General features: G+C 40.2%; 1 protein-coding gene across 1 annotated transcript in view; it reads right to left on the bottom strand.

Moving 5' to 3' along the window:
• The window catches only part of Bmpr2 (bone morphogenetic protein receptor, type II (serine/threonine kinase)), a 180,866-nt gene that overhangs the window by 22,903 nt on the left and 142,506 nt on the right, over positions 1-15,457 (bottom strand). The window contains exons 8-11 of the mRNA XM_013015611.1: positions 15,257-15,417; positions 14,010-14,157; positions 7,239-7,375; positions 1,948-2,087 (exon numbers count right to left, since the gene is read on the bottom strand). Coding sequence (XP_012871065.1) covers positions 1,948-2,087; positions 7,239-7,375; positions 14,010-14,157; positions 15,257-15,417 — 586 coding nt within the window. The remainder of the gene's footprint in view (positions 1-1,947; positions 2,088-7,238; positions 7,376-14,009; positions 14,158-15,256; positions 15,418-15,457) is intronic.

Here is a 15,457-nt window from a genome sequence, read left to right as displayed (position 1 = left end):
TGGCGCTGTGGCTCAAGTGGTAGAGCGCTAGCCTTGAGCTGAAGAGCTGAGGGACAGCACCCAGGCCCAGAGTTCAGGCCCCATGACCGGACCCAAAAAGAAAAGAATAAGAATAGAAATAGTATTTAAAGTATTTTCACTTATAATGATAATTTCTGGAAAAGAAAAATAATTCAGAAGGCTCCAAAAATTACTTTTGATTGTATCCACAAATTTTTTTTTTGGGTCCAGTCGTGGGGCTTGTACTCTGGGCCTGGGCGCTGTCCCTCAGCTCTTCGGCCCAAGGCTAGCGCTCTACCACTCGAGCCACAGCGCCACTTACGGCTTTTTTCTTTTTGCTTATGTGGTGCTGAGGAATTCAACCCAGGGCCTCAGGCATGCAAGGCAAGCGCTCTACCACTGAGCCACCTTCCCAGTCCCAAAACTTACTTTTGAGAAAGGCAAGGTTTTCCTTTCTTTTTCATTAAATTTTATTTTGTTTTCTACATACAAACAAAACTTTAATTCTTTTAAAACAGAAAGGGTACAATATGTATAGTATTTTATGCAACAGAATAAGAGCCAATGGAGAAAATGAGATACAAATATAGGTATTTACATTAGAAATTATTACTGGGTACCAGCGGCTCCCAGCTGTAATCATAGCTACTCAAGATGCTAAGATCTGTGCATTGAGTTTCAAAATCAGCCTAGATAGAAAAATCTGAGACTCTAATCTCCAATTAACCAGAAAACACTGGAATGGAGGGATGGCTCAAGGGTAGAGCTCTGGCTATGAGCAAAAAAATCTGAGCAAAAGTGCAAGCAAAGCTTTGAGTTCAAGTTCTGGTATCAGCACACAAGGAAATTATTTATAAGTAAAAAATAATCTTCAGAAATGACAGTTGATAGTTAATCCTATTCATATAAAACAATCCTGTCTTATTAATGCTCTGTGTATATGTGTATATATGTATGTATATGTATAAATGTTAATGTTAGATGTTTTTAAGTATTACAACTATTTATCAAATTACAGAAGCCTTTAAAAAAGACACAGTTCATGGTGGGTATTGAATTTAGTGTCTCATGTTTCATAGGCAAGCATATGCACCATACCTAAGACCTTTTGCTTCATTTATTTTTCAGAATCAAGCTAACTTCGTCAACCTCTACCTCTTGAGTAGCTAGAACCATAAATGAGTGTTCCTATGTTCAACTTGTTTTTGTCTAGGAGTCTCCCTAAGTTTGTTCAGATTCAACCCCAACTGTATCCTCTGACCTCTACCTCTCAAGTATCTGGGATTACAAGTATATGCCACCATACTGGCCTGTGAATTACGTGTGTGTGTGTGTGTGTGTGTGTACGTACCAGTACTGGTGCTTGAACTCTGGGACTGTGCACTGTCCTTGAGCTATTTGTTACTCAAGGATATCATTCTACTTATGACTTTTTGGTGATTAAAGAGTCTCACAAATTTTATTTTCTGTTTGACCTGGCTTTGAACCACAATCTCAGATATCAGTCTCCTGAGTAGCTAGGATTACAAGTGTAAGCCATAGGTAGTCATTTTTAATAAGCATAATTCATAGCCTGTACTTTCATTTCTTTTAGTTCTAACTTAAATTTTTATTAGCCATTCAAAATGTAGGTTTGTACTACCTGGTTAACATTTTTGGTATTTTCAAGAACATAAGATAAAATTTCAATAATATCTAAAATATTAACATGTGGAGAGGGGGGGCCATGATGGCAACAGGACAGTAGGGAAACACCACAGCTCTATCCAATCAAACAGAGTTGAAGTTCCAACGCTTAATTTCCCCAAGAGACCAACAACAGCAAAAAGATGAACACCCAGAGAAAAACAGGAGGTGAAAAAAAGAAAGAAAAGGAAGAAATTCAGAATGGAAAAGTGTGAAAGCCCTTCTCCGATCCTTTGCTGGCTACACAGCAATGCGCCAAACCGCGGCTGGCCAGGCCTGGCAGGGGCTGCCAGAGACCCCAGTGCAACAGTGGGTTGTCTGCAGAACACCAGCGCAGAAGCACCCAAGGTGCCGGCGCCAGACCGGCTGATTGCACACTGAGAAACCTCGGAGCTTGGAACCTGCACAAAGACCCTTCCCCCATCCTTCACCAGAGCGGTGCCGCCCTGTCCTGCCAAAGCCACTGGTCCTTATGGCCAAGGGGGGGCCCCAGGACTACAGGGATCCATCCGCAGAACACGAGTGCAGAAGACTCCCAGGTGCCAGTGCAGACTCGCAGAGCGCAAACAGACAGAACCCTCGGAGCTCAGAACCTGCGTGAAGACCCTTCCCCCTCAGCGGGCTGCCAGCGCAAAAAATGCCCGCAGTGCTGACCTGGACAGCATCACAGAGGCAGAGACAGGGAGAAACAGATCCAGAGTGGCCACCACCCACCCAGCCCAGCCCACAAGCATCTCAACCAAACACAGAGCGCAGTGGCAACCAGCAACCTACATTGCACAGAAAACAGCAATCTGCCACAGCACCGCTGGAGAGTTCCCAACTAGCTCCACGGTGAGTACCCTGCAGGGGACAGCATCCTAGCCAAGGAAGACCAGTGCTCGCTTGACCTAGACCCCCCCCCACCCCGCGCACCACCACCTGGACTACAGGTCCCCAAAATTGGGAACTGTGCAAGCACCCCACCAGCCTGTGGAATACATCCAGCCCACCAGGCTTGATCAAGATCACCCCTGGGAGGGAGTGTGAATGCCCAAACCAGAAACAGCACCTGTGGGCCACAGCAGCCAGCAGAAGAAGAAATACAAACTGTGTACCCCAGGCTGCATACCCTGGGTGGAATACCCAGCAGCACAGATCCAATTGGTGTGCCCCAGCTGGGGGACTGGGAGCCAGGGCCAGGCCTTGGGATCAGTTACACAATCTACCAGTCCCCATTGAAGTCAGAAGCTGAGCACACGCCTCAGCAGAGGGGGGAAAGCAGGGAACCACACTCCCTGGGAACCATACCTATGATGCCAAAAGACCTCGGTGTTCAGGGTGGGAGAACCAGAAGCCCAAACGCACCAAACCTGACCTATGTAGCCCAAGCTGGGGATTGTACAGCTCAGGCCGCCAGCATCTGATTATACTCAGGAACTCACAGCAGACTCCAGCAACTGGGAGAGTAGATCCAGCACACCCATTCTTGCCAAGAGCACCCATAGGAGTAAGCACAAGCAGTCTGGGGCTGCTCAGTCCTTGGCTAAAGGCAGGAACTGCCTGTGATCTCCAGAAGACACCTGAGAGCCCTATGTGGGTCAGACTAGCAGCTGGAGGTCGGCCTCTCCCCCAACAGAACAGAGACCAGGTATAGACTCTCTCAGCCAACCCAGGGCCGAGAGTGAGCTTCATCAATTGATCCAGGAACCAACCCAGAACCAAGCAAAGACAGCCACCTATTGACCAAAACAGTCAGAGTTTCAGATTGGTCTCCAATAATCCCTGAATCCCATTGTGAAAATCACAGAGAAAAATTGTGCTACATCTAAGAGATGCTGGAGGCAATGACTCAAAAATTAAAGCAAGAAATTTATTTTATTTTATTTCTTTTTTGGGGTCCGGTCGTGGGGCCTGAACTCTGGGCCTGGGCGCTGTCCCTCAGCTCTTCAGCTCAAGGCTAGCGCTCTACCACTTGAGCCACAGCACCACTTCTGGCTTTTTTCTTTTTGCTTATGTGGTGCTGAGGAATAGAACTCAGGGCCTCTGGCATGTAAGGCATGCGCTCTACCACTGAGCCACCTTCCCAGCCCTAGATCCAAAATTTAAAGAACACAGAAACGAAATGTCAAAAGAGGTGCAGGATTTCAAACAGGATGCATGCAAAAATGGATGCAGTACACACCTCGCTAAGAGATGAGATTAATATTCTGAGAACCAACATAGAAACCATAAATGGCTCAATTTCCTCCATGCAAACCACAATGGAAGCCATAGGTAACAGAGTGAACGAAATGGAAAATAGAATATCAGATACGGGAGACAAAACGCAACAACTGGAAAAAAAAAAGTCACAAATAGGGAAAAATCACTTAAATTATGCCAAAGGGAAATCCAAGAGCAAGCAGTGCCAAGCAATTTAACCTTCGTATAATTGGAGTGCACAAAGGTGAGGAATATCAGAGCAAGGGAATGCAACACCTATTCAGTAAGATTATCAATGGAAATTTCCCCCATCTTAAAAGAGAACATCATACCTACATAACAGAAGCATATAGAACACCTAACAAGCAGGATCCCAGAAGAAACACTTCTAGGCACATTATAGTAAAAATGATAGATCTGAATGATAAAGAGACAATCTTGCATGCAGCAAAAACAAAGAATGAGCTATACTATAATACAAAAAAAAATCAGACTCACTGCAGATCTCTCCACACAAACAATGAATGCAAGAAAAGCCTGATAAAGTACAATCTGAGCCCTGAGAAGCAATAACTGCCAGACCAGATACACCCGGCAAAGCTAGCATTCACATTCCATGGAGAAATGAAAATTTCCAATAGTGAAGAAAAATTAAATGAATTCATAAACAATAGGCCAGCATTACAAAGACTACTAAGGGCTGGGAAGGGGGCTCAGTGGTAGAGTGCTTGTCTCACACGTATGAGGCCCTGGGTTTGATTCCTCAGCACCACATAAGTAGAAAAAAAAGCCAGAAGTGGTGCTAGCCTTGAGCTGAAGAGCTGAGGGACAGCGCCCAGGCCCAGAGTTCAGGCCCCAACGACTAGCCAAAAAAAAGAATCAAAGACTACTAAGGGGGGAACACAACCTGAAGAATGCAATCAAGAACAGGGATCCATGGGGCTGGGACAGTGGTAGAGCGCTTGCCTTGCATGCATGAGGCCCTGGGTTCGATTCCTCAGCACCACATAAGCAAAAAGAAAAAAGCCGGAAGTGGCGCTGTGGCTCAGGTGGGAGGGCACTAGCCTTGAGCTGAAGAGCTGAGGGACAGTGCCCAGGCCCAGAGTTCAGGCCCCACAACCGGAAAAAAAAAAAAAAAAGAAAAGAACAGGGATCCACATCAGATAGATATCACTAGAAGTCCAAGTAGGTTTCATCCCAGAGATGCAGGGATGCAGAAAAGGCTTTTGATAAGATATAACATTCATACCCATTAAAAGCTCTGGAGGAAATAGGAGTAGAAGGAACATTCCTTAAAATAAGAAAAGCCATATATTATATAACAGACCAATAGCCAATTATTATACTTAATGGGGAAAGGATGCCTACTCTAATCACTCCTCTTCAATATACTTCTGGCATTCTTGCTAGACAATACAGCAAGAAAAAGACATTATAGGGATCCACATAGGGAAGGAAGAAGTTAAACTATCTCTTTTTGCAGATGACATGAAACTATATCCCCATGATCCCAAACACTCCACCCCCAAACTCTTAGAACTTATAAACTACTTTGGCAAAGTGACAGGATACAAAATCAACCCACAAAAATCAGTTGCCTTTCTGTACAACAACAATTACAAGCAGAAAGGGAAATCAAGGAAACAACCCATTTACAATAACCTCAAAAAATAAAATATTTAGGAGTTAACCTAACCAAAGGTGTAAAAAGAACTACTTAATGAAAACTATAAAAACTTATAGAAAGAAATTATAAGAGGACACCAGGAAATGGAAAGACCTTCCATGTTCTTGGATAGGCATATAGTGAAAATGGCCATACTGCCAAAATTGATATACAAGTTCAATGCAATTCCCATTAAAATCCCAACAACATATGCTGGAGGGGATGCAGAGAAAGAGGAACTCTATTGCACTGCTGATGGGAATGTACACTAATATAACCACTTCGGAAAGCAGTCTGGAGGGTCCTCAGAAAGCTAAATGTAGACCTCCCCTATGACCCAGCCATACCACTCCTAGGCATCTATCCTGAACAACAGGAACCAGAATACAAGAACACATGCACCTCCATGTTTATTGCAGCACTGTTTACAATAGCCAGGATATGGAAACAACCCAGATGCCCCACTACAAATGAATGGATCCAAAAATTGTGGTACCTATATACAATGGAATATTATGCAGCCATTAGAAAGGACAAAATATTGGCATTCACAGGGAAATGGATGGAACTAGAAAAACGATGTTGAGTGAGGTAAGCCAAGAGCAAAGAGACAAATGGCATGTGGTCTCCCTGATAAGTGGATGTTAAATCCAAAATGTAAGGAGATACGACAAAGTAAACAAGACTTGAGAAATAAAGGACCTCCACTTATCTGGTCGAATCATTACTAAATGACCCCATGCTGCTGACCACATATATGGTACTTGTGCACACTGGAGGGAAACTAGGAAGAGGACACAGAAACAGAGGGAAATGGGAAAACATACAACAGTGGGACCCATCAGCTGCACTGGTCATTGATTAAAATGAGCTAAGCAACTCAATGGCAGCGTTGGGAGGGAGGGAATAAGTGGGAAAGAGGGAACAGCTGACACTAAGCAAAATGAAAGAAATGTACATATCATCCCGTATGGAAGAAATAACTGTATTGTCAAAGCTCATAAACTCATAAACTTTATAGACCAAGAAAAAAAAGAGGAAATGGGGTTCAGTGAGTTAAATAACTTCAGTATGGGGCTGGGAAGGTGGCTCAGTGGTAGAGCGCTTGCTTTGCATGCCTGAGGCCCTGGGTTCGATTCCTCAGCACCAGATAAGCAAAAAGAAAAAAGCCAGATTGGCACTGTGGCTCAAGTGGTAGAGCGCTAGCCTTGAACTGAAGAGCTGAGGGACAGTGCCCAGGCCCAGAGTTCAGGCCCCACGACCGGACCCAAAAAAAAAAAAAAAACTTCAGTATCAAACTAGGGAATAACCCAAGTCTTTCTAGCTCCAGAGTCTTTATGGCTGACTTACCCATACTGGCCTGAAGGGAGGAGTCATTAAACAAGGTTTGACAAGAAGTGTATCCATTTTCTACCTCACGTAACTGTGACTCTCCTGTACAGCATTTACAATAAAATAAAATATTAACATGCCAATTACTCTATTTATTACTTTGGCCACAGAAGTGGAAAAAACTGAAATTGAACAAAAAAGAGAGTTTAATAAAAAAAATCATGATAAAAATAAAATTAGTTGGAGTTCTGGTACTAGACAATGCTAAAAACTTACTAACATTATCAGCTTATTTTCTGTTCAAAGGATATTAAAACATATCAAGTAGTAGTCCTCTACTTAGTAAGTTAAGGATTTTTTTTTTTCTTACCAGGCTATTTTCTTTCCAGGCTTCTGGGAACTTGGGTCTCTGTTTTTCTCTGGACACAAGTACCTGCATATCCTCAAAAGTGGGATGATTTCCAACTTCTGTCTGAAAAGCCATCTGGTATTCTGGTACAGATTCACCTGTGTATGTGTAGAAAAAATGGCATACTAGCAAAAGTATTTTTTTTTTCTTTTGTGTGCTGGTACTGGGCTTAAACTCAGCCTTTTTCTTAGGGATGGCGCTCTACCACGAGCCACATCTCTAGTCTGGTATTTTTGTTGTAGGTAAGTCTTGACGATAAAATCTTGCCCAGGTTAATTTCAAACTGCAACCCTCAGATCTCAGCCTCCTGAGTAGCTAGGATTACAGGTGTGAGCCACCAGCGCCCAGCTCTGAAGTATTTCTTATATCAGGTAAACAGGGAAATTGCGCATATTAAACCCTTTCAAATATATCTGGAAGAGTCTGTCGTTTTAATATATAACTATTTAAATATTTTACTAAGAATAGTATTAAATATTTTTTGATAAGCCAAATGATAGTTTCAATGATGGACAGATATTTAATAAATATTTGTGGTATAGAGAATTGAACCTGGGGCCTTGTACATGCTTACGCGTGTACTCTACCACTAAACAATACTACATTTAGGAGGAAAATATGTTCATAAGGTATAAGGTATACTTAAAAATATGTGTGATGGGGCTGGGAAGGTGGCTCAGTGGTAGAGCGCTTGCCTTGCATGTATGAGGCCCTGGGTTCGATTCCTCAGTACCACATAAGCAAAAAGAAAAAAGCCAGAAGTGGTGCTGTGGCTCAAGTGGTAGAGTGCTAGCCTTGAGCTGAAGAGCTGAGGGACAGCGCCCAGGCCCAGAGTTCAGGCCCCACGACCGCACCAAAAAATAAATTAAAAAAAAATATGTGTGACCTCTGATCCCATACATGAAGATGAAGAGAAAATCCAAGACTTACTACAACAAACACATCTATAAAATCCAAATATAAGTGGGTAGGTAAATCATCACTATGTCTCATTAGATCACTGGCTCTATTATAGGTTAGCCAGATTAGCAAATGTCACAGAAATTTGTATGACAATAACCATATGACAAAAAATACTGATTTTTTTTGGGGGGGGAGGGGCTCCGGTCGTGGTGCCTGAACTCTGGGTCTGGGTGCTGTGCCTCAGCTCTTCAGCTCAAGGCTAGCACTCTACCACTTGAGCCACAGCGCCATTTCTGGCTTTTTTCTTTTTGTTTATGTAGTGCTGAGGAATCGAACCCAGGGCCTCATGTATGCAAGGCAAGCACTCTACCACTGAGCCACCTTCCCAGCCCAAAAAATACTAATTTTTTTAAATTCTTCAACAAGCAGTATTTAGATCAAGACTTTAAATCATCATTACTTATTCTACAAGTGTTTAATAACATTCATTACCAATAAGCACCATCAACTGCCTCCAATGACAGGCTTTTGAATTTTGCAAAATACAACTTTAAAAAAGTTAAGTATTTGGGATGACTGGACTCAAAAAAATAAAAATAAAAAAAGTTAAGTATTTTAATAAATGCCCTAAGCCACAAAGAAGACCCTGGGACCAACAGAAAACCAATGGTCTAACATTGATAACATTAAATTTATTAATAAACATACTGAACTATACAGAAGACTCTTTGGACATAACATAGAAAATGAATGATCTAGTAGAAATCTCATTAAAAAAACAGGATAACTAGACTTTTCTTGTCTTCTTACCCCTCTCTCATCCTATTAAAATGACAGTCTAGCCAGGACCTGGTGGCTATTGCCTGTAATCCTAGCTACTCAGGAGGCTGAGATTTGAGGTTCACGGTTCAAAGCCAGCCCGGGGAAGGAAAGTCCGTGAAACTCGTATCCCCAATAAACCATCAGAAAACTGGAAGTGGCGCTGTAGCTCAAGTGGTAGAGTGCTAGCCTTGAGCTGAAGAGCTGAAGGACAGCGCTCAGGCCCAGAGTTCAAGCCCCACGACCGACCAAATAAATAAATAAAATGACAGTATAAATTAGAAAGAATACCAGGATAAGAGTTAGAGCTTTATTTCTACCTTGGAAAGGCATTTCACTTCTTTGCATTTTAGTTTTCCTGTTAGCAAAATGGCAATGTCTGCCTTCACTATCTCATTCATGAAGACAATACATATGGAAAAAACATTACAAAACATGCCATACAAATTTTGGGCTTCTATTTAATTATTCAAAAAGTTCCATAAATTCTTTTTCTCCAATAATTTAAATGATTTACAAAGATTTACAAAGACTAAGTCCATAATTTGCAGCAGAGCCCAAGTTATTAGAATATTGTGCTACCTATAAATACAAGTGATATTTTCATACACTGTAAGCATTTAAGCAGATGCTTAGTTTTAATCAATAACCACCAACATTAAACTTGAGAGATAAAGTTAAAGGAGTTTATGCTAGCTAGCATATTACTTTCTTCCTTGATATCTCATATTTACCAGCAGTGAACTGTAAGATAATTTACTACATTTGCATATATGATCTGTCTCACACAGAAATACTATATATATTCATACTTGCCAAGTATCATTCCTTGGTTTAGTAGAATAATTAAAAATTCACAATTTTACTTATTTACTTTTAATAACCAGAAAACTTCCTAAAAGAAATTGATGCAGTGTGAATGCAATGACATTAAAAATTATGAGATGACTCACAAGATAATATGCTGGAAATGATCTATACAACTTGGGGGAAGGGCAATTGGGAGGAGTGAAAATGGGAGAAAAATGAGGGCGGGGGTAACAAGTTCGACAAGAAGTATACTCACTATTTTTATGTAACTATAAATTCTATGTACATCACCTTGACAATAAAATTAAAAAAAGAATAGAAAATGCAGCAGAAATAAATGGAAATAAGTAGTGAAAAAAAGAATTATGAAGTGAAATTTCACTAAATTTCTATGATTCTAAATGTAGTTGTTCAATAGATACTTGTTTAGAGCTAACTAAGCGCTAGCACTGGGGATACAAAGGATGAATGTTAATGACAAATCCATCATCATGTGAGATATTTTTTCCTTCCCCCTTCCCTTCCCTTTTCCCCTCCCCTTACCTTCCCTCATTCCCTTCCCTTTTCTCCTCCCCTTCCTTTTCTCTCTCTCCTTCCCTTCCCTTCCCCTCCCCTGCACTACCTCATTCCTTTCTTTGTGTTTTTATTTGTGATGCATTTTTCCTACTTCTACCCCCATTTCATTGTTAAAAAATTTTAAGTGTTCTGTCCTTTCTTAATACTTTTCTTTCTTTCTTTGTTTTTTCTTTTGTCGGTAATGGGGCTTGAACTCTGGGCTTCAGTGCTGTCCCTCAGCTCTTCAGCTCAAGGGGAGTGCTCTACCACTTGAGCCACAGCTCCACTTCCGGTTTTTGAGTGGTTTATTAGAGATAAGAGTCTCACGGACTTTTCTGTCTGGGCTGGCTTTGAACTGTGATCCTCAGATCTCAGACTCTTGAGTAGCTAGGATTACAGGCATGAGCCACCGGCGCCCAGCTATTAACACTTTTCTTCTTACATTCTCTGTAGTATAATTTTTCTTCTCTATTAGAAACTCCCTTAAGAATACTGAGAGGCTCCTCCTACTCTGGTTCAAGAATAATTCCTCAGTTCTAATTCTTCTTGATCTTTCAACTACATCTGCTTTCATAAATTTTATCATTGTTGTTTTTTGTTTGTTTGACTTGGGATATGGGTTGGATACAAGGTCTCCCTATATAGGCTAAACTTGCCTCCAAGTAGGGAGCCTTCTACTTAAGCCTTCTATGAGCTAGGAATGTAGGCATGTTCCACCAAATTTTGGTTCTTTTTTAAAATCTTTTTTTATTATTATCATCTTTAAGTAGTTGCACAAAGAAGTTCCCCTTCTACAAAACAGTATATGAATACAAGGTGTCTGACATTGTCACCCATCACTCCTAACCCATCCTTTCGTTCACTTTTACATTTCTAAGTGACCTCCAAGATACTCTAATATCTAAGTTTTCTCACTACTTTTATGATCATTTATCTTGTCTTCCTAATTAATCTATCTGGAAGAGGAAACATCCCCAAATCTGGTGTTCAATGACCAATTCTCTTCATTTGTTCTACTAGGGGAGGGCAATCCCCCACAGTTCAGAACCAGATCCAAAAGCTGCTTTGAATTTTGTCTTAGATGTGCCTCTTCTTCCTCATGTTAACATTATAGATTACCAATATAATTGTTTTTATTCTTTTATATGAATAAGAAATAGCATTTTATCCATTTTTGACTATGCAGGTATGTGGCACTCAGTACCTTCATACTGTTGTGCAACCATTACCACTAACTATGACTAGAATGTTTTTTCCATTATCTGCAAATGAAAACTGTCCTTATTAAATAAGAACTCTCCATTTCTTTTTAATTTCAACATTTTAGTCTTTTCTATTTTAATTCATCTTACATATCTGCAAAAATTCTACAAACAAGGCTTAATTATAATTCCCTAATCAAACAACCAGTATTTCTTTCTCCTCTATTCTTATCTCTCACCGGGAAATGAACCCATATTCTTTTTTTTTTTGGCCGTGGGGCTTGAACTCTGGGCCTGGGCACTGTCCCTCAGCTCTTCAGCTCAAGGCTAGCACTCTACCACCTGAGCTACAGCACCACTTCCGGTTTTCTAGTGGTTTACTGGAGATAGGAGTCTCACGGTCTTTCCTGCTCGGGCTGGCTTTAAACCGAGATTCTCAGATCTCAGCCTCCTGAGTAGCTAGGATTACAGGTGTGAGCTACCAGTGCCCGGCTGAATCCATATTCTTGTACATGATAGGCAATGCTCTATCAGTGAGCTATACCCCTAGTCCCTAATAGTGCTCTTTTTATTTTTATTTACTATTCTTTATGTCGGCTGGGGTGCTGGGTGCTGTCCCTGAGCTCTTTTTGCTCAAGGTTAGTGCTCTACTACTTTGAGCCACAGCACCACTCCCAGTTTTCTGGTGGTTATTTGAAGATAAGAGTCTCACAGATTTTCCTACACAGGCTGGCTTTGAACCACAATCCTCAGATCTCAGCCTCCTGAGTAGCTAGGTTTACAGGCATGAGCTACTAGTGCCTGGCTGCTCTTTTTATTGATAACATCAGAAGGAATAATGAATCTTTGAATATAGTAGTTTTTAAAAAATATAGTGACAGTGTGTAGAAATGCTGATGAAAGAATAATTTTAATTAAACATTTTTCTATTACTCAAACTCTGAATTAGAATGTCAAGAAAACAAAAACAATAAAAAATTTTGTAATAAAATTTTAATAATGGAGGGGCTGGGAAGGTGGCTCAGTGGTAGAGCACTTGCCTTGCATGCCTAAGGCCCTGGGTTCGATTCCTCAGCACCACATAAGCAAAAAGAAAAAAGTCGGAAGTGGTGTTGTGGCTCAAGCGGTAGAGTGCTAAGCCTTGAGCTGAAGAGCCGAGGGACAGCGCACAGGCCCAGAGTCCAGGCCCCACGACCGGACCCAAAAAAAGAAAAAAAAATTTAATAATGGAGTACTTGTGATATTAACATGTTATTTTTGGAAAAATATCTCAATGACTCTGTACTTCCAACTAACTAGAAAATATGCTATAATGCAAACTAACTGACCTACAATGTAAATAATCTTTAATTAATTTCATTGTTTTAGAATTATAAATTTTTAATTAGTAGTATCTTGAAAGCAAAAACAATTCAATCTCCTATTAATCTAGCTTTATTAAATAGCTCTGTTTCATCAATTGTTCATGCTGCTTCCCTTTTCTATTCTTTTAATGGGTCTATTCCTATTAGAGAGAACACATATATCAAACTTCTTTATCTAGAAAAATGAAGTACATAGATTAGTAGTTAAAGTTTGATGTAATCCCAACAAAGGGAGAAAAACTATTAGTCCACTTGACTATTTCTAGAAAGCCTCAAACAAGCAATCACATTAAATAATCATTCTTTCATTAAAAGGAAAGAGGAAGAGAGGAAGAAAAGTAGAGAGGAAACTAGGAAGGGAATGAGGGAGGGAGGAAAGACGGAAGAAAGGAAAAAAGAAAAGAAGGGAAGAAAGAAAGGCAAAGGAAAAGGGCTATGAAAAAAGAATACACATTCATAAATAATGAATTGCTTCTACTAAGTTCTTACATAGTCAAAACAAGAAACAAAAATTAATGGAAGGAAGGAAGGAACAAACATGTCTCAAATGATCAGAGGGTACATTAGGAAAATGATTGCTAAAGCAATCAGAGACTAAACAGAAAAGCTACTACTAGCAATTAATTAAATTGTACTCAGATGGAAACCTGAAGTCTTTTTAACCATGTTTCCCAGTTTACATATTCTGCTAATGTTTCCGAACATTAGATGGCAATGAACTAAAGGTTTAAATGAAAGGAAAAAGATTTATTATATGAAAATTTAATGTAAGTAAGAAGAAAGGTATTTTATATCAGCTCAAAATACATACCAAGTTACTGTTTGTCAGTCATGTGGCTTGAACTCGGGGCCTGGGCACTGTCCCTAAGTTCTATCTGCTCAAGGCTAGTGCTCTACCACTTTGGGCCACAGCAGCATTTCCAGTTTTCTGGTGGTTAACTGAAGATAAGAATCTCACAGACTTTCCTACCAGAGCTGGCTTTGAGCCACAATCCTCAGATCTAAGCCTCCTGAATAGTTAGGATTATAGGTGTGAGCCACCAGGGCCTGGTATATCAACTTTTGATAGCAGTTCTTACCTGGGAAAAGGTCTGTACATCTCATAAATATCTCCCAATAGATGAGCCCAAGTGCATACATGTCTACTTGTTTCAAAGCTGATTCGCAGTCTCTCAGGTTCACAGCTCCTTCTAGCACTTCTGGTGCCATATATCTAATTGTGCCAACCTGATTGAAATTGGAGATACATTTTTTTAGAAACAGAATATAGCATATTTTGAAGGGTAGACATTAGATCAACAGTCATATGTATACTGTGGTCATATTAATATTATTTGACTCTAAGCATGTTACTGAACCTTTAAACAACTTATTTTTTAATGTCTACAATATCCTTCCCAACTAAATAGTGATAAATCAGTTTTAGTAAATTTAGTAAATTTATCAATCAATAAAATGGACTAGATGTCCCTATATGTATCAACTTTAGGTGCTGTAAGACACATCATGAGAAAATTGCTAAACAATTTATACATAATTTAGTATTTTTATTTATTTATTTTGGGTCCGGTCATGGGGCCTGAACTCTGGGTCTGAGCACTGTCCCTCAGCTCTTCAGTTCAAGGCTAGCGCTCTACCACTTGAGCCACAGCGCCACTTCCAACTTTTTTCTTTTTTGCATAGGTGCTGAGGAATCAAACCCAGGGCCAAGCATGCAAGGCAAGCGCTCTACCGCTGAGCCACCTTCCCAGTCCATAATTTAGTATTTTTAAATTAACAACTATGTACATACATATGTATGTATAAGCACTCTTGTGTACAGGAGCACGTGCATGCATGCACGCACGCACACACACACACACACACACACACACACACACACACAGCAGAAAGGTCAGAAAGGATATGTTGACACTGTATTGGAGATTATCAGATGGTCGATAGTCATTTTATGAACTCAGTAACTTTACTCTTGCTTTGTAACAAATTCCTGGCTAGATGTAGAGGTGTATGCCTATAAATTTAGCACTCAGGAAGGGGAAGAAGAAGGGTGTTGAGGTCAAGGCCAGTGTAGGCTGTATAGCAAGACCTTACCTCAAAAAAAACTAAAACAAACATAGAAAAACAAGCAAATAAAGTCAATTCATACTTATTTATTCCTAATATCTGTGTCAAAGTGAGGTAGAATGACAATGATTTTCAAGATGAACTTCACAAAGGCCTTCATACATTTGGTACATCATACCTTTGTAATTTTTAATATTCTATAATTGGCAGTATATAAAAATAAACATTTCAAAGCATGTCAGTATTTTGTATTACTCACCTCACTTATGGCTGCATTATCTTCTTCTCCTGGACGCACCAGTCTATTTCCAGTCAGCCTCATGGACAGCCCAAAGTCACTAATGACACAGGTTCCATCATTTTTTACCAGGACATTTCTGCTGTTTAAATCTCGATGGGAAATTGCAGGTTTATAATGATCTGTTTGGATAATTTAAAGTATTTACTAATGCTTAAATAG

This window comes from Dipodomys ordii, unplaced genomic scaffold, assembly GCF_000151885.1.
Source record: "Dipodomys ordii isolate 6190 unplaced genomic scaffold, Dord_2.0 Scaffold1, whole genome shotgun sequence".
NCBI lineage: Eukaryota > Metazoa > Chordata > Mammalia > Rodentia > Heteromyidae > Dipodomys > Dipodomys ordii.
This window is presented reverse-complemented; position numbering and strand designations above follow the sequence as displayed.